General features: G+C 30.9%; 1 protein-coding gene across 1 annotated transcript; it reads left to right on the top strand.

Annotated features, from left to right (window-relative positions):
* Window positions 1-11666: 11666 nt before the first annotated feature.
* Window positions 11667-15844, top strand: LOC132799063 (protein SIEVE ELEMENT OCCLUSION B-like). Its single transcript, XM_060815560.1, has 7 exons — window positions 11667-11948; window positions 12478-12570; window positions 13112-13557; window positions 13884-13978; window positions 14086-14216; window positions 14321-14779; window positions 14927-15844. The coding sequence occupies exons 3-7, from the start codon at window positions 13400-13402 to the stop codon at window positions 15527-15529; spliced, it is 1446 nt and encodes a 481-aa protein (XP_060671543.1). The 5' UTR covers window positions 11667-11948; window positions 12478-12570; window positions 13112-13399; the 3' UTR covers window positions 15530-15844.
* The last annotated feature ends 9068 nt before the right edge of the window (window positions 15845-24912 follow it).

Genomic DNA, 24912 nt, shown 5'->3' with positions numbered 1-24912 from the left:
AAAAAAAAAAAGGACAATTATGAAAAAAAAATTCCATTGTTTTCCAGGTAATAATGCTGGAAGAAGTTAAAACTAAAATCAATTTATTAAAATGTCAATATTACATATTTTCAACTTTTTTCCACGGTAATAATCTTGAAAAAAAAAAATCAAAACAAAAATGTCCTCATAGGGCACTATTTTGAATGTGCAAGAGGCATCGTCACTAATTTCATAATTGATGGAGTAATTTGAAAAACAGGATATATATTTTGGAGATATCGGTGAAAATAACTTCTTTTTTATTTATTTATTTATTTTGTTTGATTGGTAAGTTTTTTATTTATTTATTTATTTTGTTTGATTGGTAAGTTTATTTATTTATTTATTTTGTTTGATTTGGTAAGCATTATTTCGATAATGCTTTCATACTGCACATCGCCCAAGTTTTTATATGAAGGCGAATAACCGATCACACAAGGAATTTTTTTGTGGGGCTTGAGTTTTATCAGTTTTTACAAATCCAGTAAAATGGACCATATATATATATATATATATATAAATCGAGAAATAAAACTTACCATTTATTTTTGTGGGGGTTTGAGTTTTATCAATTTTTATCATGCAGTACATTACGTGATACACGTTTTGTTGATAATTGGAGAAAACAAATTCATATTTTGTACACATTGATCCACTGAAAAATGCATGTTACAACAAACTAGGAATATTAATTTTTTCTATCTTATCTATCAAGTGTAGTTTTACATCTTTTCTCAAATATATATATATATATATATATATATATATATATATGTATATATATATATATACATGCACAAATATATACACAGTCCTATTATGATGGATCTTGACCCAATATTATGGTAGAATGAGCATCCAATTACATGTAATTTATGATGTATTTACAAATGTTTTACATTTAAATTATATATAATTGGACATTATATCAACCATGATATGCATTTGAATGCCCTTCGTAGTAAGGATGTGTACAATTTTATTATTCCAGACAATGACAATTTATGATACTCAACTAACAATGGCAATTTATGTTACTTAACTAACATTTAATCATATATTGTTGAGGATGAAATATAATGATACGTATTGGACATTTATCACACAACATATGATGTCCTACATCAAGTCGCTCTGTAAAACATTAACAAAGCAAATCTATATATATATATATATATTATAAACAGATGTATATAAATTTCCAAATTTCCAAAACAGACATTAATATTTTTGACTAACCAAGCAGACATTAATTTTTATTTTTTCTGAAAACATCAATTTTTAAATTTTGATACTAAACGAGATGACGTTGTTATATATAATTGTTATATATAAGATAATAAAAATAATAATCAAAATAACAATCAAATTATCCTTTGTTTATCTTCCAGAAAAGAGAGGGAAAAAAATATATTACTCTTTCGTATTCAATTACATGAATAAATTAATAGTTTGCACGTATGCTCGGCTACTTATTTCTACCCATGGTTGCAGAAGATTAACTCTAAATTAAGATTATTCATGTTATATATGAGAAGTTTTAGTTCCATTATCAAATGAACTCTTCTATACTAGGTAAGTTTTTTGTTTTTGTTTTTGTGTTTTATTTTTTCAATTAATAATTTATAAATTTAATCATATGTCTTTAAATGTATATAAATTTTCTTTTTCTTTTCGTTTTGTTTCTTCATATATCTAGTAAGTTAAAAAGATTAATAGGTGTCAAAGGGATGTTGAAAAATAAAAATATTTAATTTAGTATTGATATCTATGTGATAGATTTGAAACATTTCAATGGAATAACTTAATATATATTTTGTTTTTATTGATATTTTAATTTTATATAATTTTTTTTATTAGAAGCTATTTAAATTTCGCCCCGCAGCTTGACAATCCTGGTTCCATGCCTGTCAGAGGACCAACTGGGGTGGCGTCTGGTGCTGGTACTCATCAGGAATTCTCCAGCAAAGTAAATTCAGGTCATGAAGTTTTAGGCAATTGGTCCATTATATTTTTTTGGACATGAAGAATTGTAAATTTTTCTCTTTTCCTTTTGAGTAGCAAATTTAATTCTCATATACTAGACTATGTCAATATATTAACGAAACTTACGTTTGAATAATTTTGATTAGCCATTTAAGATTTTTTTCGTATAGTTTTATAATTTATTTATGATAAAATTTTAAAATATTATAATATATAAATGAATAAAAAAAAACAATTATTAGCTATATAAATTTTAGTATGTAATAAACTTTTGGTTACGGAGTAAATCTTACCGTTTGCATGTTTTTCCTGCATATTTATGTCTTCTTGAGAGGTGTTATATATACGTGATTAATTTAAATACAATATTTCTGGTTTAGGCATTTGACATATAATAAAATTGTTTATTAATTCTTATTTCAGAGACAATTAAACGACCAGCTTATATTATATGTATAGAGTAAGGAGTTTATTTGTTTGTTTATATATTTAATATATATATATATATATATATTATAAATGCATTTGTATATAATATTCAAAGCAAAAAATAACTCAATTTTAATCTTTGAATTCTTGATGAGTGATGATGAGATCTTTTGCAAGGATGGGGCTATCTTTTGCAAACTCTGTTTGATCGACAAAAATAGCTCTGTTTGATCTGTTAATATTGACAACTAACAAGATATTTCATTTATTAATCTAGTATTAGCAGCAAGAGTTTCCAAAATGTTGTGTTGCCTTTTCTAGCATGATTAGCCATTTGAGAGCGAATATATTACAAAATAAAATTCAGACATATTAATTACAAAAGAACAACGGTTAGTTTTTCAATCAAAATACATAGTAGATAAAAATTTGACAAAAAGTGACTTGAATAATTAAAGCAGAGAAATATAGTTCAATTCCTATGGCAATGTTGGAAAACAGCAATGACTATAATGATTAATGTTAGTAATCAGTACATTTATGCCCAACCTCCTTTATCTTAAAGTCCATTTGTATGTGAAATCTCTGTTGTTAGAAGGCTTATTATCTAATAACACAGCCTTCAAAAGCAAAATATGAATTCTTCTTGCTTAACACTAATATATCTTTACAATTACCAACATTGCCAAGCACATTGTTTCACTTTTCATGGCAAGGAACGAGTGGTGCTGTAATCGTGTACATGAATCCGATCTTGTTTAGAGCCACTTGTCGAAGATCAAATCCATATAATAAATGAGGGATCGACTTGAGCACCAAACTACCTACCCAGCTGGAAACAGTCCTTCGCATAGCAGGTCAGTATGACAAGAAATGGTTGTGCGAAAGCAATCCTAAATTTATCTGCTCCCTCAGTATGACAAGAAATGGGAGTGTGAAAGCAACCCTAAATTTATGTGCTCCCTTTTAGAGACTTAGTTGCATATTCCATCAGGGGAAGGACATTTGAAAATGGTGAAAGCTTTCACTAAGTATGAACCTTTTTGAACAACCACTTCAATTGTTAAATAGCATATAAATTCCAATAGTGATCACTATTGATGGTGTCGAATTTCTTTATATTAAGCCAAATTTCATTTTAATATACTCAACTTTTAAAATTTTTTTAGATTTTTAACTTTTTGATTCAGTAATTTAGATTATCGATTTTTCAATTTATTGTAATTTGAACTTTTTTTACTTTTGAATAATAGATTATCACAGTTGATATTAAAATATATAAAACTTTTAACAAAAAAGTATTAAAGTATAAAATTTTAAAACTAGTTTTAAAAATCTGTATTTTTAACTTTTTCTACTTTGCAATTTGATACAGTTTAATATCACTTAAGTGATTTGTACTTTTTTTTTTTTTTAACTAAAAGGTACTAAAAAATAGATTTAATATTTTATACTTTAGTTCTTTTAGTTTAAGATTTGATATAACTTAATACTAATCATATGAAATAATATTAAACTTTGTAATCAAAAGTTAAACAAAACCTAAATTACAATAAATTAAAGAAAAAGAATTTAAATTGCTAAATCAAAAAATTAAAAACTTGAATAGTAAAATTCAAAATGTTGGAAAATACCAAAATACAATTAACATTTATATAATGTGCTAAAAAATGGTAAGTTGCTAAATTATAATTGTAAATATTCAATTGCAAAATTACAAAAAAAAAAAAAATGTAAATGATCCTCATAAATAGTGAACAGCCAACCTGACAATTTTGACAATTTTGTTAGGACAGAATTAGTTCCTATTGGTCTCCCTTTGCATAGACAAACGAGGTTGACTCATTAGTGTGCCCGCATACTTCCACAATTGAAGTCGTTGGTTCAAATTGTCATTTCCCCTCTCCATTAAAGATATGTATTATAATCCTGATTTAAAAAAAAAAAAAAAAAAAAAAGCCTGTTTCCGACAAATATATATTTTATATCATAATATAAGTTATGATTCAAGTCATATAAAATACTAAACAACATTTGACTATTAAGTGTAGAAACTCGTGTCAGAAAGAAAAAAAAAAAAAAAAGGTGTAGAAATATTCAAGTTCCATTGACATCAGTAGCACGATGTCGGTCCGATGACGTCAATACCATAGAAATTTAGATTTTCACGGGATATAGGGTCTTATATTTTTTCTGATAACAATTAAAATTAGCCTTTTAATTGATTTACAACTAAAATTAATTTAGTCTCGAATAGATTTTTCAAATGACAAACTGTGTCATTTTCTTCTAAAATTAACTATCTCCGTCGTAATTAGGTTCACTTCAATTTTGTATAAGGCCCTATTTAGTTTATATATATATATATATATACTGGATATAATATTAAATCATAAAATAAGCAACCTGGATGTACTTTTTTAAAGAGTTTTTGCCTGCTAAACTTATGTTCTTTGTTGTAAATTACTCCTGTACTTTTATATTATCAGCAGCGAATTCTTGAAATTTCTAAATATGCTCTGTAAAATTATTCCCAAAAAAGAACAATTATGAAAATTTTCTCTATTGTTTTTCAGTTAATAATGTTGGAGGAAGTTAAAAACTAAAATCAATTTATTAAAATGTCAATATTGCACATTTTTCAACTTTTTTCCACGGTTGTAATCTTTAAAACAAAAATGTCCTCATAGAGCACTATTTGGAATGTACGAGAGGCATTAATGCTAATTTCATAATTGATGGAGCAATTTGCAAAACAGGGTATATATTTTGGAGATATCGGTGAAATAACATTTTTTTTTTTAATTGGTAAGTTTTTTAAGATCACAGCCAATTTCCAACCAGGTAGGACCGAATGGCTTTATTGCCATCCCAAGTGCCCACCTGGGGCAAATAACTCAATTTCTTAAATTCAGGAGTTGGTTGGAAATTAATGATGTCACATGAGACTGTATTAGACTTGGAAACTTCTTCTTTAATTTCTTTCTTTCGTTTTTATTTAATTAGACTCTGACAAAACTAAATACCACTAATTCGATACTGCTTTCATACTGCATATGGTCCAAGTTTTTATATGAAGGAGAATTACAGATCACACATGGAAGTTTTTTATGGTAGAGAAAGTAGAAATTAGAGAAAAATAAAGAGAGAAAATAGAAGGGAAAAATAGAGAGAGAAATTAAAGAGAAACAATAGAGACATTTTAAAAAAGTATATATGGGAAAGGAATCAAATAAAATTCTTTTTTATTGTGGTGTGTATATTCTTTTATTTTAATGTAATAAGCAATTTTTTTTAAAAAAAGAAAAAGAAAAAATCTTTATGTGGAGTCTTACTTTTAGTGAGAAACATTGTCAAGCGATCCCCCATCATTTAATTTAATAAATGTAAAAACAAAAAATTAATGAATAAGCATATAACGTTGCAAAGTTCATTATTTAACGAAAGATAATGAATACGAGCTAACGAACAAAAGTTTTACTTAATTAGCTAGTTCTTCAGGATATATATATATACACACACATATATATTATAGTTTTTGTTTGAATTGAATTGAATTGAATGAGAAAGCACTATAATATATCCTTTTGAATTCTAAATTCTTTTCAGATAAATAAAAATTCGTTCCGGATAAATCAACGAAAGCATATATATATATATATATATATATGTTACCTACGCATTTTGATTGTATGCAGGAAGCAATTACCTAGAGAAGATTTTTTGAGTCAACTAACCCAAAAAAGAGTTAACTAACCCAAAAAAAAAAAAAAAGCCATTTATTTTTGTGGAGTTTTTATCAGTCTTCATCATGTAGTACGCCACGTGACACACGTTTTTTTTTTTTTTTTTGGTGGGTAATGGTGATACACGTTTTCTTGGTAGTTGGAGAAAAATAGGAAATCAATTTATGTTTTGTACACATTGATAAAATGAAAATGCATGTTAACGCCAAACTAGGACTATTAATTTTTTCTATGTTATACAGACTTCATATCTATCAAGTGAAGTTTTACATCTTTTCTCCAAAAAAAAAAAAAAAAAAATTATATATATATACACACATATATGTATACAGCCGTATTATGATGGATCTGGACACACACATCATGATAAAAAGAGCATCCAATTATATATAATTTATAAAGTATTTACATATATTTTATTTTTAAATTATATATAATTGGACAGTATCTTCTATTATTTTATGCATTTCAACTCCCATTGTAGCAAGCGTGTGTACGATTTTATTTTTCTAGGCGATGTTTGACAACTTATATTACTTAATTAACATTTGATTACATATTATCGAGAACGAAATATCTTATGAATTATATATAATTGGACATTTATTAGATAACATATGATGTTCAGCATTGCTTAGTAAAACATTAACGAGGCAAATATATATTTAATTATATATATATATATATATTATAAATAGATGTATATAAATTTCCAAATAGACATTAATTTTAATTTTTTTTGCTGGAAACATTAATTTTAAATTTTCATAAAAAATGACAATGATGTTGTTATATATAAGATAAAAATAATAATCAAAATAACAAGTAACTTATCCATTGTTTATCTTCCAGGAAAGACGTGGAAAAAGTATAATGCTGTTCATATTCTATTACATAAAATTAATAAAAATAATAATCAAACTAAAGTATGTAACTCAATATTCCAAATGCGTTTAAAAGTATACAACTCAATATTTTAAATACATTTAAATATGTGATTGAACATTTTAACTATGTTCAGAAGTATGTTATTGAACATTTCAAACATGTTTAAAAGTATATGACCAAATCTTTTTAGAAAAATTTATAATTTTTAGACTGAATACTCCAACGAATATATTTTTCCATTACATAAAAGTGTTTAACAGGTAAAAAAAAAAAAAATTAAGAAATTTTCATGACTATCAATTTGTTCAAAAGTATTGTAAAATTTTTTTATAAAATGATGTTCAATTTGTAAATGATTTGTAGACCCAAAAAAAAAAAAAACTTATTTTTTGATTCAGTCATAGTTAAGACTGTATGAATTGTAAATACATTAGGCATTAAAAATATTATATAAAATTATTTTATATTTTTTATATATTTAAATGGCAATAAGTAAAAAAAATATTATATAGAATTGTTTTAGAATTGTGAAAAGAACTTTTAATTGTATATATATATATATATAATTTTGTTATAAACTATGCGGAGATGGTCCTCATATTTCAGAGCCTTGGGCTAGAATTTTTGTAAAAACTTCTCTGAATTTTTTAAAATAAAAATAATAACTTTTACAAAAAAATGTTTAAATTCATTTAATTGAAAAAGAACAACACAACAATTTTATATTTTCTAACAGAAATTATATAGAGTTTTAATAACTTATGAGGCCCTCGTCAAAGTGGAGCGTTGGGTAGCAGCCTACCCCGCCGATAATCAGGACCAACATTAAAAATGCGTGCACATTTTTGATGTTAAGGACAGTAAACATTTGATTATATATAACTCAATCATTTGATTGGGGATTTTAGTATATGTAATTCTTTGAGTATATATATATATATATATATATAATGAAGCACCTCATAAGCTTTTAAAATAAATTAGTCCTATCATACAGTATATGTACCATCCTACAAACTCTAAGATAATTTATTTTCACTTTATCTTTTAATTTGTTACCCTTTTTAAAGAAATCTAACAATTTCATTTTTATTTTTCAATTTCCAAGAAAATGTGTGCCTAGGAAAATTTAAAATGATGATGAACTCGTTTATTAAATGGGACTAAACTGGATTGGAGGGAACTATTTCAATTCTTATCAAAATAAATTAAATTATTTATCGAATATAAAATAAAAAATAGAAAAAAACAAAATAAAAAAAATTATTAATTTCAAAATAGTAAAAAAATTATTTAAAACTTATACATTATTAATTTGACCATACAAGGAAGCCAGTAATAATTCATTGTTTGCAATGATCTCGATTTAAGAAAAACAAAGTTTTTTAATTAACTTGTTTGGAAAGAAATTATGAAGTTTGAATCTCTCCACCAGCAAATATCAGTACTAAAAAATAAAAAATAATTATTTCAAGGGAGAATTGTAGATGATTTATTATACAAACTGATATAATAATATATTCTTTATTCATCATATTCGCTATCATTAACTGATAAATTTATGACTTATATATTAAAAATAAATTATTATTTATAAAATTTAGTTATTAATTATATAAAAAGATAAGTGATAGAATAAAAATAAATCATGAAATCACATGATGGTAAAAGTAAAGACAATTAATATCCATACTAATTGTTATGTTTTAAAATTTTGATAAATTTAAAAAACCATAGCTAATGGTTGGGGAGATTGGCATATCATCGTGTGCGGAAGCAGTGGTGCAGTGGCTGTAACACCCCGTTCCAAATCGCACCGGAATCCGTGCACGTTGACCGAGGTTGACCATTGACCGTTGATCGAAGGGGTCAAAGGTTGACTTTTTGACTCGGTGGTAATTTCAAGTTGACCAGGGTACCGTGGCGAAGTGCACGATGCCCCGAGTTCGTAGACTGGTAGCACGTCGAAAACGGAGCTACGGTTTGAAAGTTATGGACGAAACAAGTTGCGGTCCAAACTGTCCAGGGGGTGCCGGAGTTGACTTTTTGTTTTTGGGGAAATGAGCTTTGACTCGTGCATGGTTGTGAAGTGCTCGTCGATACGAGTTCACAGACTAGCGGCACGCTCAAAACGGACATCCGGTTAAAAAGTCATGGACGTTTGAAGTTTACCGGATACCGTATTATTTTAATATTTTTGGATAGGTGAACAGTGAAATGCCACGTGTCAGCTGCTGATTGGTCCACGTGGCATGAACAGTGTCACACAAGGGTTTTTATTTGTTAAAAGTCTCGCGGAAGAGAGAGAAAGAGAGAGAGGAGAGAGAAAGAGAGAGAGAGAGAGAGAGACCGCCGGCCACCAACAGTGTCACACAAGGGTTTTTACTGTTCCGACGAGTACCCGAAATTCCGGCCAGCTCCAGTCTGCAGTGTTCGATCTCCTGAATCCGAATCCGGCTTCCGTTTCCGCAATTCGCGACGGTTTGGGAGAATTGCGGAGCCGAAACTCGAAAAGCTTTCCGGCCAGATTCCGACCCCGTCGGGTTCGATCACCGGAAAGTAAGACCGAATCCGTGATCCTCATCACGCGAGCTTCGATTCGGTATATAACTCGTAACCCTTAGATGTCGCTTGGTGTTCGCTCCCCGGGTATCCATTTGGGAATTACCCGAATAAAATATTAATATTTTTGGTTTGTGCACTGTGGTTGTTTAGGTGCACGCGCGAGTAGTGGAGTTGATCCCGAGGAGGATCTTAGTTGATTTGCGCTCTCCAGGTGAGTGACACACCTTCAAAAATTATTTTGGGCAATTAATTATATTTAATTGGTATTTAAATTGATATTTAAATTTATGCTCATGTGGTGTGGTTTAATTATGGTTTTAATGCGGTTTAATTTAATTTATTTGTTATGCATGAGCAAGGTATGTTTCGGTATTAATTTTACGTGGTTTCAAATGGGATTTCTCGGGCATAATTGGGTTAAATATTTTATGAAAATATTTGGTTAAATTTTATAAATTATGCCCGCGGTATTTTTATGGTTGCATCTCGTATTTCGAGGAAAATTGTGGTTTGTTGATTATCGCTGTTTCGTACCGGGTTATTGGATAAAATATGTGGGATGGTGTTTTGTGAAATTTTGGTATACTTCCCATGGTGGTTTTTGGAAAAACGGTACGGTTGGTTACTTATGTTTATTTTTAGACGCACTCATACAGTATTGGTGTTCTGGTGTATGGTGTATGGACACGTGGTTTAGCACGCGGTTATTATATGGTTTAGCGTGCGGTTATTACTTCACCCGTGAGTTGCCATTGGACCGTGGGCAGGCAAGGTTATTGTTGCGCACAGCCGCCCCCCTCCTTGGCCGGGTGATGGTTTTTAGCAGTTGGTACTGTCGGGACGCCGAAGTGACCGTTGCAGGTTTCTCTCTTTAACCCCCCGCCAGTCGGTGCTCGGGACGCTGGGTATCGGAGGGCATCACCGGTATATGGTGTGGTGCGTCAGGTGTAATTGTCGGTGTAAATTGCAAATAGTGTTTTAAACCCCAAAGGTGTTCTAAAATTATTTATTATAATTTATTACATTTTTATTATATTTGGGGTATTTATTTATTTAATTGTTGTTTGTTAAATTATTTAATCCCTTGGTTTTTGGGAGGTATGCACATTGGGTTTTGCGAAAAGGTTTTAAAAAGGGAACATTTCAAACGGAGCGATTGGTGAGAGTTTTGAGGGAAATTATTATTTTTCAACAGTAATTATTATTTATTTATTAATTGCTAGTATTTGTTCTATTCCTTAATTGCTATTACTATTATTTTTATTATCACAAAAAGGTGTTCAGTAGTTCGGGTTACTCACGGAGATGATTAGCATCTTACACTCTTAAATTCCGTTCCCTTAGGTGCAAGTGGTGGTAGGCGTTCTTCCGAAGCGAACCAAGTTTTCCGCTGCTGTTGTGTTTCGAGAAGTTTCTTGTACTCTTTCATTTCAGTGTATTATTTCTTTTCAGCCTTGTTGTATTTCGGTTGTTTAGCACTTCTTAAAGCTCTGTATACTATTGGGATACTTCTGTTTTATTTATGCACTGGACTGTTGTTGTTTTTGAGAAGTGCTGGAATTTGTGGAATCAGTTTGTAGTTGTGGGAGGAATAAGGGGATGTTTTTAGAAGTGTGTTTTCAGTGCAGGTAGTTGTGGTAAGTAAATCCCTTAGGGGAGGCTCTGTCGGATTTTCCGTTGGAGGGTCCGGTAGGGTTTCCCTGGGATCAGGACTGTCTAGGGTTCCGGAGGAAGGAATTCTGGACGGGTCCTGACAGTGGCATTTGCCAATTGATGCTCCTGTGGGCCAATATTGTTACAATATTGAAAAACTGGCTAATCAAAAGAGTATAACAGGGGGGGGGGGGGGGTGTGCTGAATTCAGTCAATTCACTTTATGATTCCCCATTAATTCATATATATATATATATATAATTTTTTTTTCTTTTTTCCAAGAGGAGGGCCCTACCAGAAGCCCTCAAACACAACGGCGAGAACGGCTATAAATAGAGCGAGAGACATATGCTTCAAGCCACAGCAATAGCACAAAAGCCAAATAGGTATCTAGCTAACATTTTGTGTAATCGCTTTTGAATTCTGTGAGAGGCTAAAATGATGCATATAGCAAGCAATGCGGCCACCAAGGTGGCATCAGTTGTGCATCACATTGAGGAGGAGATTATAGGGCTCTTCACCATGACTGATGAGAAGATCACGGATCATATTTATGACACCCATGCTCACGGTGAAGAGACCTTCGATGATGATTCTCTTTTCATCATCGTCGAAAACATCCTCAAACCTGCAACCCAAATTGTTGACAAAATTGTGCAGGTATGAACTCTTTAATCTTTTTCAAAATCATTACTAGATTCTATACATGTACATACAATTAGGCTCATATCAATTTCATTTATGGTTTCATAATTAAGTTTTCTTTTATAAGCTTTTAAATTGTTTCTAAGACTGAAATTTAACAATTTATTTATTATTCATTAGATCACTATGGCATTTACTTTTCCTAAATATATTCTTTAGCATATTATTAAATTTATATGAGGTCATTCATATGAATCATTGAAGCGATTTAGTAGCTTATAAATAAAGATTAGATACTAAAATTATCAAATTGATTTGATGTAAACTTGACTATATATATATATTTTTATATATATAATAAGAAAAAAAAATGCATGTATATATATAAATATGCATTGTAAAAGTTACATGCACAAAATATGTTCATACCTGCGCAGTTTGTATATAATGTTTATTAATTTTGAATTTTTTTTCTTTATTTTTATGAATATTAGAAATTTTATGTGTAAGTTAATAAGTAATTATGTGTGACTGATACGAACAGGGCAGCCAAGTACACGTGGAGACCTTCAACGAGAAGACCCCTAAACCCAACTTCAGTGTTCCCTTGTGCACCCTTAAGCAGATTGGCTGCGAGGTCCTTAATTTCCTTTAATACCAAGTTTTATTCTGTCATTAATTCTTTAATCTTCTTCCTCCCTCCTTTTTTTTTCCTTTTTTAAAGTAGCTCTATAACCACTATAAAAGAAATAAATAAATAAAAAGGACAGTTGGCCATCGATTTTTTGGCACGATAAATTATTGTGGCTAAAACAAAAATAAATTGTTTTTAGCCATAGTAATTATTTGTAAGTGCAAAACTTGTTAAGACTAGAAATGCTTTTGGCCACGCCCACTAGTAACTAAAAATTTTTAACAATAGGATTATATATTGGCCGCAAAATAGCCATAACATATACTTTTAATGACAAAAAACATTGTGGCTGTACCCCTTTTATTTAGTTAACCTTCTTCCAACAGTAAAATAACAAGGGATTTAGGCCGATGTTACTGTATAGGAATCAACCAAAGAGCAGAAAAAATTAGCAATGAGTGTGATTCCGACATATATTTGCAGACAACTAATTGAATATACATTTTATTGACATAAGTAACAAAACAAATTGTGAACCTTTCAGCTGTCATGCAAGACTCCTAGTGAGGATGTTGCACACAAAACAACTCTGTCAATACTTTAAAAGCTATCAACCTATCAATGGGAAGCCAAAGCGGTGCTCACTCTGGCTGCTTTTGCCTTGGAATATGGCGATTTCTGGTTCCTTGCTCAGAATCAACACTCGGACCAGCTTGCCAAGTCTTTGGGAATCCTGAAGAGAGTGCCTGTCCTGACTAAGCCTGTCGTGCTTCAGAAACGCAGGCAACCAATTCTTGAACTAAACAATCTCATCAAGGCCACACTTCAGGTTATGGAAATCATCGACCAGTTCGACAAGCTCTCGATTTATGATCCAAAAGAGATACCTGGGCTGTCTGTAGCACTAGACCATATCCCAGTTGACGTCTACTGGTCAATTGTAGCGGTGGTTGCTTGCTCAACTAAGCTCACTCTTCTCACTAGTGATGAGTAAGTAATTTTCCTGTTCATGTCCATGTTTATGCCTATATATTAAATATAATTGTAGCGGTGGTTGCTTGCTCAACTAAGCTCACTCTTCTCACTGGTGATGAGTAAGTGATTTTCCTGTTCATGTCCATGTTTATGCCTATATATTAAATATAATTGTAGCGGTGGTTGCTTGCTCAACTAAGCTCACTCTTCTCACTAGTGATGAGTAAGGAATTTTCATGTTCAAGTCCATGTTTATGCCTATATATTAAATATATGATTGGCTATAATTCCAATTATGCCATATGCTCTCACGGAACTAATTTACATTATGAATTTTGTAGAGACCATCCATATGATTTGGCACCCTATTCACAGAAGATTCACTACATACTCAACAAACTTAAGATCCAGCTTGTTGTTTGCAGAAGACAAGTAGGTAATAATCTGCTGCCTAATTACCTTAATTACATATATATATATATATATATTATATATCCTTCCATATAATTAATTAATGCTTAAAGAAGGATTATGTTGTTACAGAGGAAAGAGAGACTTACTTGAGGCTCAAGAAAATTTTTCAGACCCCAACTGAAGTGATGGAAATCTTCAAGGCCCTGACATTTACCAGGGCTAAGCCGCAGCCCCTTATTGATGGTTCAACTAACAAACAGGTACAATTGGTTCTCAAACACAACATTTTCTTCCACTCAATTTGAATATTAATTCTTTCAATGTCATTGCTAATTTGATTTATGTGTAATTGATGTTCAAACAGGTTAGCATTGAAGTGCTGAGGAAGAAGAACATATTTTTGTTCATCTCGACTCTCGAAATCACAGAGGAAGATATTTCAGATCTCAAACCAGTTTATGAAGGAACAAAGAAAGATGATAATTACAAGATTGTTTGGATCCCCGTGGTCGAGAGCTGGACCCTTGAACTTCAAAAGAAATTTGAGATCCTGAGGTCTAAAATGCCATGGTTCACAGTCCAATCCCTATCAGCCACAGTAGGCATCAAGTTCATTAAGGAAGAGTGGAATTTCAAGGGAAAGCCTTCACTGGTTGTGATGAACCATCAAGGAAGGATCGAAAACACCAATGCCCTCCACCTTGTCAAGCTCTGGGGAACTAAGGCCTTTCCTTTCAATAAGGCTGCTGAGGAAGCCATATCCAAAAAAAGGACTTGGTTTCAAACTGTAGTGGTCAAAATTGACACTACCATTTCAGATAAAGTAAGTAATTGTTTTCATTTTTGTTTTTTTTCAATTTCATGTCCAAATTGTGGAAACGAAGTGCCCTTTTTTTTTTTTTCTTTTTGTAATAAGTCTTCGGAGTTTGATTAAATTTTCATGATGAAAAAAAATAAATAAATAAAACAGATGATCAGAGCACATCCTAATGGTGAAAATTACATTTTCTTCTATGGTGGTAAAGACAACGAGTGGGTGAAAAATTTTGCAATCAAAGCAACTGCCTTTGCAAACGATCCCATCTTCAAGGAAGCAAAGACTGGCATCGAGCTGTTCTGTGTTGGAAAGAGTCCCAAAGGAGGAGAAGACCATGGAATTCTTGGTCGGTTCTGGGATGGTATAGAGAGCTTGTTCTTCACCAAAGCTCATAAGCAGGTTGACCCTGTTACACAAGAAATCCAGAAGCTGCTTTCCTACAAGAACGAAAACGGTTGGGCTCTGCTTACAAAAGGTCCTCATGTTGTGACTGCTGGTCATGGATTCACAATGCTGAGGATTGTGGAGGAGTTTGAGAAATGGAAGGAGGTTATTCGCGTGAAGGGGTTCGAAATCGCTTTCAGAGAGTACCATGAAAAGCTTATCCAATCCGTTCGCCATTGCTGTCGCCTTGACATCCCGAGTGTGATTGGAAAAGTACCAGAGAGAATGCAATGCCCTGAGTGTCCAAGAACCATGGAGTCCTTCATCAGTTACAAGTGCTGCCACATTGATGGTCCAATTGCATATCACTAACGAAACTTGGCTCTCTCTCTTTTCAATTAGTATCCAATATCTATCAGAGACTGTTTCTAATTTATGGATTTTGGTGCTTAATTATTATGCTATAGTATTGGTGTGTACTAAATAAAGGGCATGATTTACATGTTTCTATGGAAATCTGAAGCCTCCAAAACAAATATGTATTGGAAGAGTCAGCCTATGTGCTGTCCTAAATAAAATTAGTAAATAAATGACATCTTTCCATTATGATGGAAGTTTGATGCCTCTCTACTAGTGATTGTACTGTGTGTACCATTTTTCCAGCAAATAAAGAATGAATTAGCGTCCTATTATATGTTATATAATATGCTTTTCTTATTTACTACTACTTCTGCTCTTCCTTATGGTTTGCCATTTTCCAGGGCTAAATTAGCTTGTATAAAAAATTGGTGGCCCAAGTTATCTTTTGCTCTATTGAAAAGCAATTAGTACTTCAAATTTTAGATGAATAAAACAAGGATTCATTCACCTAGCAGCAGCATAAATTTGCCGAAGGATATGTTTAACATGGCTAGCAGCTGGGCATTTTTTAATGAAAAACAGAACATAAAGACCCCCATTTTGATCCAGAATACAATATTAATTACTAAATGTTTCAAAGTGATTGTCTAAAAGCAACACACACACACACACGAAAAACAAAAAAAACAAAAAAAAAAAAAAAGGGTTTTTACTGATTCGTAATTGCTGCATTTAGCTTTCTTTATCTCTGAATTATCTCTTTCTTCTTATTCAATTATTCTCTTTCTTTAGTTTTTACTTTAGGGTTGTTATTTATCTTCTTCACATGGTAACACATCAATTCTTCCTCACAAAGTGGTCCTTCTTCTATAAAGCAGTTTGTCTTTATACTTTTGTGTTGTAATTCTCAGTGTTTAGGGAGCTCACTAGAACCATTGCTTGCATCAAAACCAAAGCAAGAATCATACGAATCCACTATATATATATATAGTAAGTCCTCAATATGAAATTGGTGGTAGACAGATCAACAATGGTTGCAGAATAACCTGTTTCACATTCTGACGATTTGAATATGATCCAGTTACATGTTAGGTAGAAAAATTTACTCATTTTGTAAAAGGGAAAATTGGTGTTCATGAGCACTTTCATTTGTTGAATTCAATGTCCTCTGTAAATCTAAAAATTCTAAATGATTGAGCCATTTATCCTCGATATAAAAAATTATGGATATCATCACTTGAGCACTTGTATATATATATATACACACTGCTTCATGGTCATTCGTGAATAACTGAATATTAATTGGAAAATACCTGAGAAACAGGATGTTCTTAATTTGAGTAATGGGCAGCAGATTTTTTTTTTTTTTTTTTTGTGTCTAATAAATGGGCAATAGAATTTGTAAATTGATGTACTGGGTGAAAGAACTTGTACACTGATGTAATTTTAAATAGATCAATATGCACTAATTACAAAACTAACTTAGTATTAGTTTTTACATATTTTATTTTAATATTGCACCATATAAATTATTCAATTATTACATTGCATGTGATAATTGAAAATGACGTAGGATGTTATAGGGCTGCAATAATAGATTCTCTCCTTTAAGATATGCTCTTAAATTGCATAGGATATTCATAAGGGATATGTCCACTAAAGCAAAAGGGGGGCGTAGATAGGGTTGGAGGTGGATAAGAAATGAGAGGCTATAATTTGATATTTTGAAAATTTAGAAAAGCTATTATTGCTATAATAAACAAGTACATTGAAATTAAAATTGATATGCTCGGTCAATTATAAGTAATTTATTGATTATCTCAAATAAAATAAACGATTTGCTGTTATATATATGAGCACGATCACCCTGATATGGGCACATCGGTCTGGTAAAATAAATAGCATTTGATTAAATTCTTAGTTATGTATTTCAAGTGAAAAAGAAAAAAAAGAAAAAAAAGTGTGTACTATTGTCTCACAAATAAATGGTATCTTCATTGCCTTGGTAATATAAAGATATGCCTGTAGTGTTGGTTTTGTAATATTTTTCCAATAATGAATAAGCGTAGTTATTTATGGTTCTAATTATTTTATAATTTACAATAATGAAGTGATATTAGGTGTTACAAAATAAATCTACTAATATTATAATTGTAACAAAATTTTATTGGTTAACATATTAATGTAACTTAATTATAAATAAGTAAACATTTAAAAGAATAAAAATAATTTTTTTTATTTTATTTTTCAGTTCAAAAATAAGTATAGCTAAACATAAAATTAATCAGCGCTTATTTATTTGGTATCTTTATTATTATTATTATTATTGAACTACTTCTTTATGTGTTTTTTTTTTTTTTTTGGTTTACATTTTATTATATAATGAAATTAAGCAGTAAATAAAAAATAAAAACAAAAATAACATTGCAAAATTTTTGACAATAAATAGGAATTCATACAAAAATAATGAAAATTAAGATAAATTGGTAAACTTAATAGCACAATGCAGCCAATTTTTTTAGGGAAGAATCCCCTGCTTATTTGTCTTCCTCAATTCCCGTCAAAAAACCCCAAAACTATTTGGCTCTAAAATATTTTGAATAATCATTTTCATATCACAGCATCCAAACTTTATTAAATTTCGGATGCAAACCTATTCAAATGTGTTAAGAGGTATAATATTCATGACATATGAATAGACTGATATGGACAGGCATGCATCCGAATTTTTAATAAAATTATTATTATCCTGATTTGTTTAAATTTAATTTTTTATTAAAATTATATAATTTTTATATATTACTTGACAGAGATCTTGTACGATAATTCAGAGACATGTAAAGGTTTTGTTTTCATAGAAAAGACCAAAATAAATTAAAATAAAAATGGAAAAGTGGTGGACACAAATAGCACCCCATCAAGATCAGGTGGAAAATGGGAGGAATATGAATCTTTAATTAAATTGTGACCCTCATTGTTCAACAAGCGATAAGCATGCGTACTATAAAATAAAAGAATTTCTCGGGACATTAATTAGTCTGTGTTTTCGACACTTGAGACAATAACAAATCTGACAAAAACGAATACCTTGTGGTCCAGATGTGAATATGGCTATGTGAATTTGTGTTATTTTGGATGGTGGAGCTTGTAGATGTGTCCGTTGATACATAACACTGTTTTATCCCACCTTGTATTTGTATGTGGGAGATGATTTTTTTTTTCAAAAATAAAAAATAAATTAAAAAAACAAAAAGCAAAAAGAGTAGGACCATTACTGTTGTGAAACTATCTCTCGCTCTGTTTCAATATACATATAATTGTGCACTTCTAATATGGTCAAAATCTTTTTTCTATTCTTTTTTTTTTTAATTAAAAAAGGGCTTCCCAAAAAATTTTGAGTTAGCTGAAGTTGCTAAACCTAATAACATGACTCCACATAAAAAATAATAATTAATTACATATCAAATGTTAATTATTTTTTCTCATTTCTAGCATATAAAATAACACATGGAAATTCTTGGCAAAAACAAAAACAATAATGATAATAACAATTATATGGAAATGATAAAACATTACATGATACTGTTAAATAAAATTTACTCAATTATTAAATCTGTCAAATAAAGTCGACTAAGATAGAAAATCTCTAATATCTACATTTAATCTCTAACATTGGTTCCTCATTACTAAAGTACATACAAAAAATTTACATCAGCTCAATTAAAATTCCATATAAATATATATATATATATATATATGTGTGTCCGTCCACTCGAAAGTTCTTGTAGTTGTTTTCCCTTTCTCTTCTTTTTCTTCTTCTTCTTCTTCTTCTTCTTCTTTATTTTTTATTTTTTATTTTTTTGAAAAAAAAAATCCAGACATACATGCTATGGTTTTTAAAAAATGTACATAATGTCTGCAAGACATGAATAAAATAATTAAAATGAAATTAACAAATTCCGTGTTTAAGAGAAAAGATAGGGAAAAAGTATATTTACACTGAGAATATTTAACAATCATTTCTACACGTGGTTCTAGAAATTAAAAAACAGTCTTTTTTATTTATGTAAACATGGGTTATATTTACACTGAGAATAAAAGATATTCAAAGAAGAAAGTTAATAAATGCCTTCCGGAAGAATTCTTTTCTTATTTGAATTCTTCTTTATTGCTTCTTTCGTTTTTTTGTTAATTGAATTCCTTGAATGCTTCTTTCCTTTCCTGTTGATTGATTTTCCAATGATTCTTTGATTGATAGTCTACCTGTATCCTTATCAATGGTTGCAGAAGATTAAGAGATAACTAAGTTAATTCATGTGGCATATATTAGGTGGTCAATCTGATGATTTGCTACTAAATACCTATCAAATTAATCTTTTAAATTTAATTTTAAAAAATTCGGTTCAAATCCATTTAAACAATCCAATAAACTATTATATTGATTTAATAAGAAAAATATTGTGTAAAAAAATATTAATTTACAATATTTTCAATTTTAGAATATTAAACTGCGATGCGTCAATTGTGAGAAAAATACTCCTGATCAAAAAATATATATTTATATAGAAGAAAAATACTAGCTTTCATCAAGGTGATCAGCACTAAAGGGAGCCACACTTATCTACATGGCAATTTAATTTTGGCTATTGACAAAAGTATTCATTTTTGTTTTGAGTTTAAGAAGTTAAAAATATTTAATAATTACAGTCAATTACTAATTGTTTTATATATATATATATATATATATTTCATACAAAAAAATAAAACCAAATATATACAATTAATTACAACACGGACAAATATGATAGAGAAGTGTTTTAAGTTGTAGGGTAGTGAACATCGTCACTTACATCGTCATATTCTCTCTCCACGTCATTTCTACCTTTAATAAATATGGTGGAATTTAAACCGCCATCTTTTTTATTCTTTTTTTTTTTTTTTTTCTTTGTCTCTTAATATGTTCCCCTTTTCAAAGTAAATCTAACAATTTTATTTTTATTTGCAAAAAGAAAAAAAAAATTCTAAGAAATGTGCACCAAGAAAATATAAAATGTTAAGATAAGGAAACCAACAACTAAGGAAAACAACCAAAAAAAAACAAAAAGAAAAAAGAAAAAGCGATGACTTGTCTTACCCAATATTGCGATTTGACTCAAAATACAGTCTCTAGGAATGCTTCCTCTTGAAGCCTTGCAATATAACTAAGAATTAATTAAGCCAAATTTCTTTTTTTTTTTTTTTATTCCCAACTGTAACAATTACATAGAAGTCTAAGTTTTATTTTCTTTTTTCTTTTTTTTAGAAAAATATGATTTCTAGTTCGAATACTCTGATCCAATATCAGAGAATTAATTCAAATTTCATACTAATTTGTTAGGAAAAAATTTATGGAGTTCCAATCTCCACTGCTATTATCCAATAAAAATAAAAACAATTATTTCAAGTTTATTATAAACCTTTGTTGCTTAGGGAGAGTTTTACGATATTTATTATACAAAATAATATGATAATATTTTATTTATTAATATTTTCTATCATTAGTTGATAAAGTTATGAATCACATATTAAAAAATAAATTATTTCTACAAACAATTTTAGATATCAATAGTTTGAAAATGTATTTCTTAAAAGATACATATAAACAATAAAATAAAACTAACTCATTAGATCACATACACATAAACTACAATACCCATATATTTTGATAAATAAAAAGACGTAACTAATTAAAAAGGATTAATATTGCTAGGAATCAAAAGAGGATAACAAACCAATGTGGTAAATTTACTTTATAATTCCCCGTTAATTATTTAATTCTTAGCCCAAGTGCTTTCAAAGGGAGAAGATATTTTGTCCAAGGGGTGGACCCCATGCATCCAATAAGCACAAAAACAAGGCCGGAGCCAGGCTATAAATAGAGGGAGAGACCATGCTGCAAGCCACAGCAATAGCACATTAGCACAATAGGCTAAAAAATAGAAAATAGCTGTCTAGCTAATATTTGTGTGCGTGTAATTGCTTTTTCAATTTTGTGAGAGGCAAAAATGTTTAACATAGCACATCATGTGGCCACCAAGGTGGTATCAGCTGTGCATCACGTTGAGGAGGAGATTCGAGGGCTATTCACCTTGACTGATGTAAAGATCATGGACCATATCTATCAAACTCATGCTCATGCTGACGAAACCTTTGATGATGATTCTCTTTTCATTATCACCGAAAACATCCTCAAACCTACTACCCAAATTGTCGACAAAATTGTGCAGGTATAACTCTTTAATCTTGTTCCAATATTATTGCTAGATTCTCATCTCTCTATATAATATATATAACAAAAAAACAATTACATGTATTAGTATATATATATATATATATACATGCACAAACTATGTTCATATATGTATAGTTTGTACATAACGTTTATTAAATTTGTCTTAGCAAAAGGAAAAAAACCATTTATAGATGTGAGGTCCTACATCGGTTGGAAATGAGAACGAAGCATACCTTAAAAAAGGGTGTGGATACCTTTCCCTTGTGATGCGTTTTGACAAAACCGTGCGGGCTGGGCCCAAAACGGATAATATCGCATGTGGGTGGACTGGACTGTTACAGTTGGTATCAGAGTCCGTACCCGGATCGGTGTGCCAGTGAGGATGCTGGGCCCCTAGCGAGGATGCTGGACCCCAAGGGGAGAGGATTATGAGATCCCACATGGGTTAGAAAGGAGAACGAAGCATACCTTAAAAAAGGATATGGATACCTTTCTCTTACGACACATTTTGACAAAACCGTACGAACTAAATCCAAAACGGACAATATCGCATGCGGGTGGACTGGACTGTTACAATAGATTTATTTTTTTCTTTTATTTTATGGATATTTGAAATTTTATATGTAAATAAGTACTTTCTTGTGACTTGTGAACAGGGTAGCCAAGTACATGTGGAGAACATTGACAAGAAGACCCCCAAACCCGACTTCAGTGTTCCCTTGTGCACCTTTAAGCAGATTGGCAGCGAGGTCATTTCGTTTAATACCAATTTTTTTCCTTTTTTTTTTTTCTTTTTTTGGGGCTAAAACTGACTTTTTATTTTTGCTGAAAGGGCTAAAACTGACTTTATAAGTAAAAATAATTGCAAAATGGTTCTACAACCACTACAAAATGGTTTTAGCCGTGATAAATTAGCCACAACAATTAATTTTAGATACCAAATATGTGTAGTCAGAAAAAGACGACCATGTAATTTATGCCTTAAAAACACTTTTAACTACAAGCTTATTGACCACAACATGGCCACAAGATACACACTTTTACTGTTGTATTTTGTAGTGAACGTTCTTCTAACAGTAAAAGAACAAGGGATTTAGGCCCCAAAGAAAGAAAGGAAAAAAAAAAAAAAAAAGAGCAAAACTGAATCAATGTCCTGTATAAGAATTAACCAATGAGCGAAAAAAAAGAAGAAAAAAAAAAGAAAAAAAACAGTATTTAGGAGCATAATTCCAATATTTTTTGCATACAACTAATTGAATTTACATTTTATTGACATAAGTAACAAAAAAAATTGTGAAACTTTCAGCTGTCATGCAAGGCTCCTGGTGAGGATGTTGCACACAAAATGTAACACCCCGTCCCGAACCATGTCGGAAATTTTTGCACGTTGATCGAGGTTGACTGTTGACCATTGACCGAAGGGGTCAAAAGTTGACTTTTTGACCCGGTTGGAATTCTAGGTTGACTGAGGTACCGTTACGAAGTACACGTTGGCACGAGTTCGTAGACTGGTAGCACATTGAAAACAGAGCTACAGTTTGAAAGTTTTGAACAAAACAAGTTGAGGTCCAAACTGTCCAAGGGGTACCGGAGTTGACTTTTTATTCATGCAAGGTTGAGCTTTGACTCATGCATGGTTGTGAAGTGCTCGTCGATACGAGTCCGTAGACTAGCGGCACGTCCGATTTGGACATGTGGTTTGAAAGTTATGGACCTGTAGAGTTTTTCAAATATCGTATTATTTTAATATTATTTTTAAACGCGTAACGATGTGCCACGTGTGACTTAATGAAGGTGACCATGTGTCACCATGTGGAGAAGCCACATGTCAACTATGTGAAAAATCATATTATTTTTATTATCATTTTAAATAATAATATTATTATTTAATTATTTAATTATTTTTATTTCATTTTATTTTTCTTTTTCTTTTTCTTTTTCTTTTTCTTTTCTTTTCCCCACGTGGGAAAACACTTTCTTTTTTTCTTTTTCTTTTTTTTTTTTTCCTTTCCCTTTCCTTCCCTTCTTCTTCTTCCCCGAGCCATCAAAACGCACAGTTTTTTTTTTCTCCCACCAGCCGTCTCTCTCTCTCACCATGTTTTCTTTTTTTGGCCACCCATAGTCCTCACGCGCCGGCCAGTGACGAGCGGAGGGAGGAGGCGAGCTCAGCCGCCAATTTTCACAGTCACCGGCCGTCGGACGCGCCGATCGGGCCGGAGAAGCCGCCGGCCGGCAAAATTTCTCTCTCCTTTTTTCTTGTGTTTTTCGGCCAGCCCAGTCCGAATTAAACCTCCTCTCCCCCTATTTTGGGTCCTCTGAGTCCAAAAATGGCCTCCAATCTCAAAAATTCGAAGCGGGTTGCGAGATACGAGGAATTGAAAACCGGCCGAAGCTTTCCGGCCAAATTCCGGCCACCTCCGGCGGAATTGGGGTCGATGGAGACCGGATTTGTAATCCTCGTCGCTCAAGCTTCGATTCGGTATATTATTTGCCTATTTTGGTTAACGTTTGTGTTTGACCTCCCGGGTACCGGGTATTATTTACCCGATTAAAATATTAATTTATTTGACTGTCTGTGAATTTTGTTCTAGGAGCACCGGTGAGTCGTGGAATTGATCCTATGGTGGATCATGGTTTAATTGCGTGCTCCAGGTGAGTGACCCACCTTTAAAAATATTTTTGGGGTAATTAATTGTATTTATGTGGTATTAATTTGATATCTGTAATTTGTGCTCATATGGTGTATTTTAAATACAATCGGGAAAAAATATTGTTTTATATATATATTTACCCATTGGTGCTAAATGAAATTTTGGGGTCATTAAGAAATTCCCGATTATTATTTTATTGTGATTAAATAGTATTTATTACACATGAGCAAGTATTTTCAGTAATTGATTGTGTCTGGATTTTATATCATTTTTGGGCAATTAATTATGTTTAATTGGTATTTAAATTGGTATTTAAATTATGCTCATGTGGTGTGATTTAATTATGAATTGTATTGTGGTTTAATTTATTATGCATGAGCAAAGTGTATTTTGGTAATATTTGTACGTGGTTTTAAATATGATTTTTCGGGCATAATTGGGTTAAATATTTTACGAAAATATTTGTTTAAATT

The sequence above is a fragment of the Ziziphus jujuba genome, chromosome 3, assembly GCF_031755915.1.
Source record: "Ziziphus jujuba cultivar Dongzao chromosome 3, ASM3175591v1".
NCBI lineage: Eukaryota > Viridiplantae > Streptophyta > Magnoliopsida > Rosales > Rhamnaceae > Ziziphus > Ziziphus jujuba.
Note: the sequence above shows the minus strand (reverse complement) of the source record. Positions and strands in the feature narration are given on the sequence as shown.

Bases quoted from the DNA above. Each gene is read 5' to 3' on its own strand.
- LOC132799063 (XM_060815560.1), top strand. From the start codon at position 13,400: ATGGAAATCATCGACCAGTTCGACAAGCTCTCGATTTATGATCCAAAA. The intron at 13,558-13,883 runs GTAAGTAATTTT...TGAATTTTGTAG, and splicing joins ACTCTTCTCACTAGTGATGA to AGACCATCCATATGATTTGG. The intron at 14,780-14,926 runs GTAAGTAATTGT...TAAATAAAACAG, and splicing joins ACACTACCATTTCAGATAAA to ATGATCAGAGCACATCCTAA.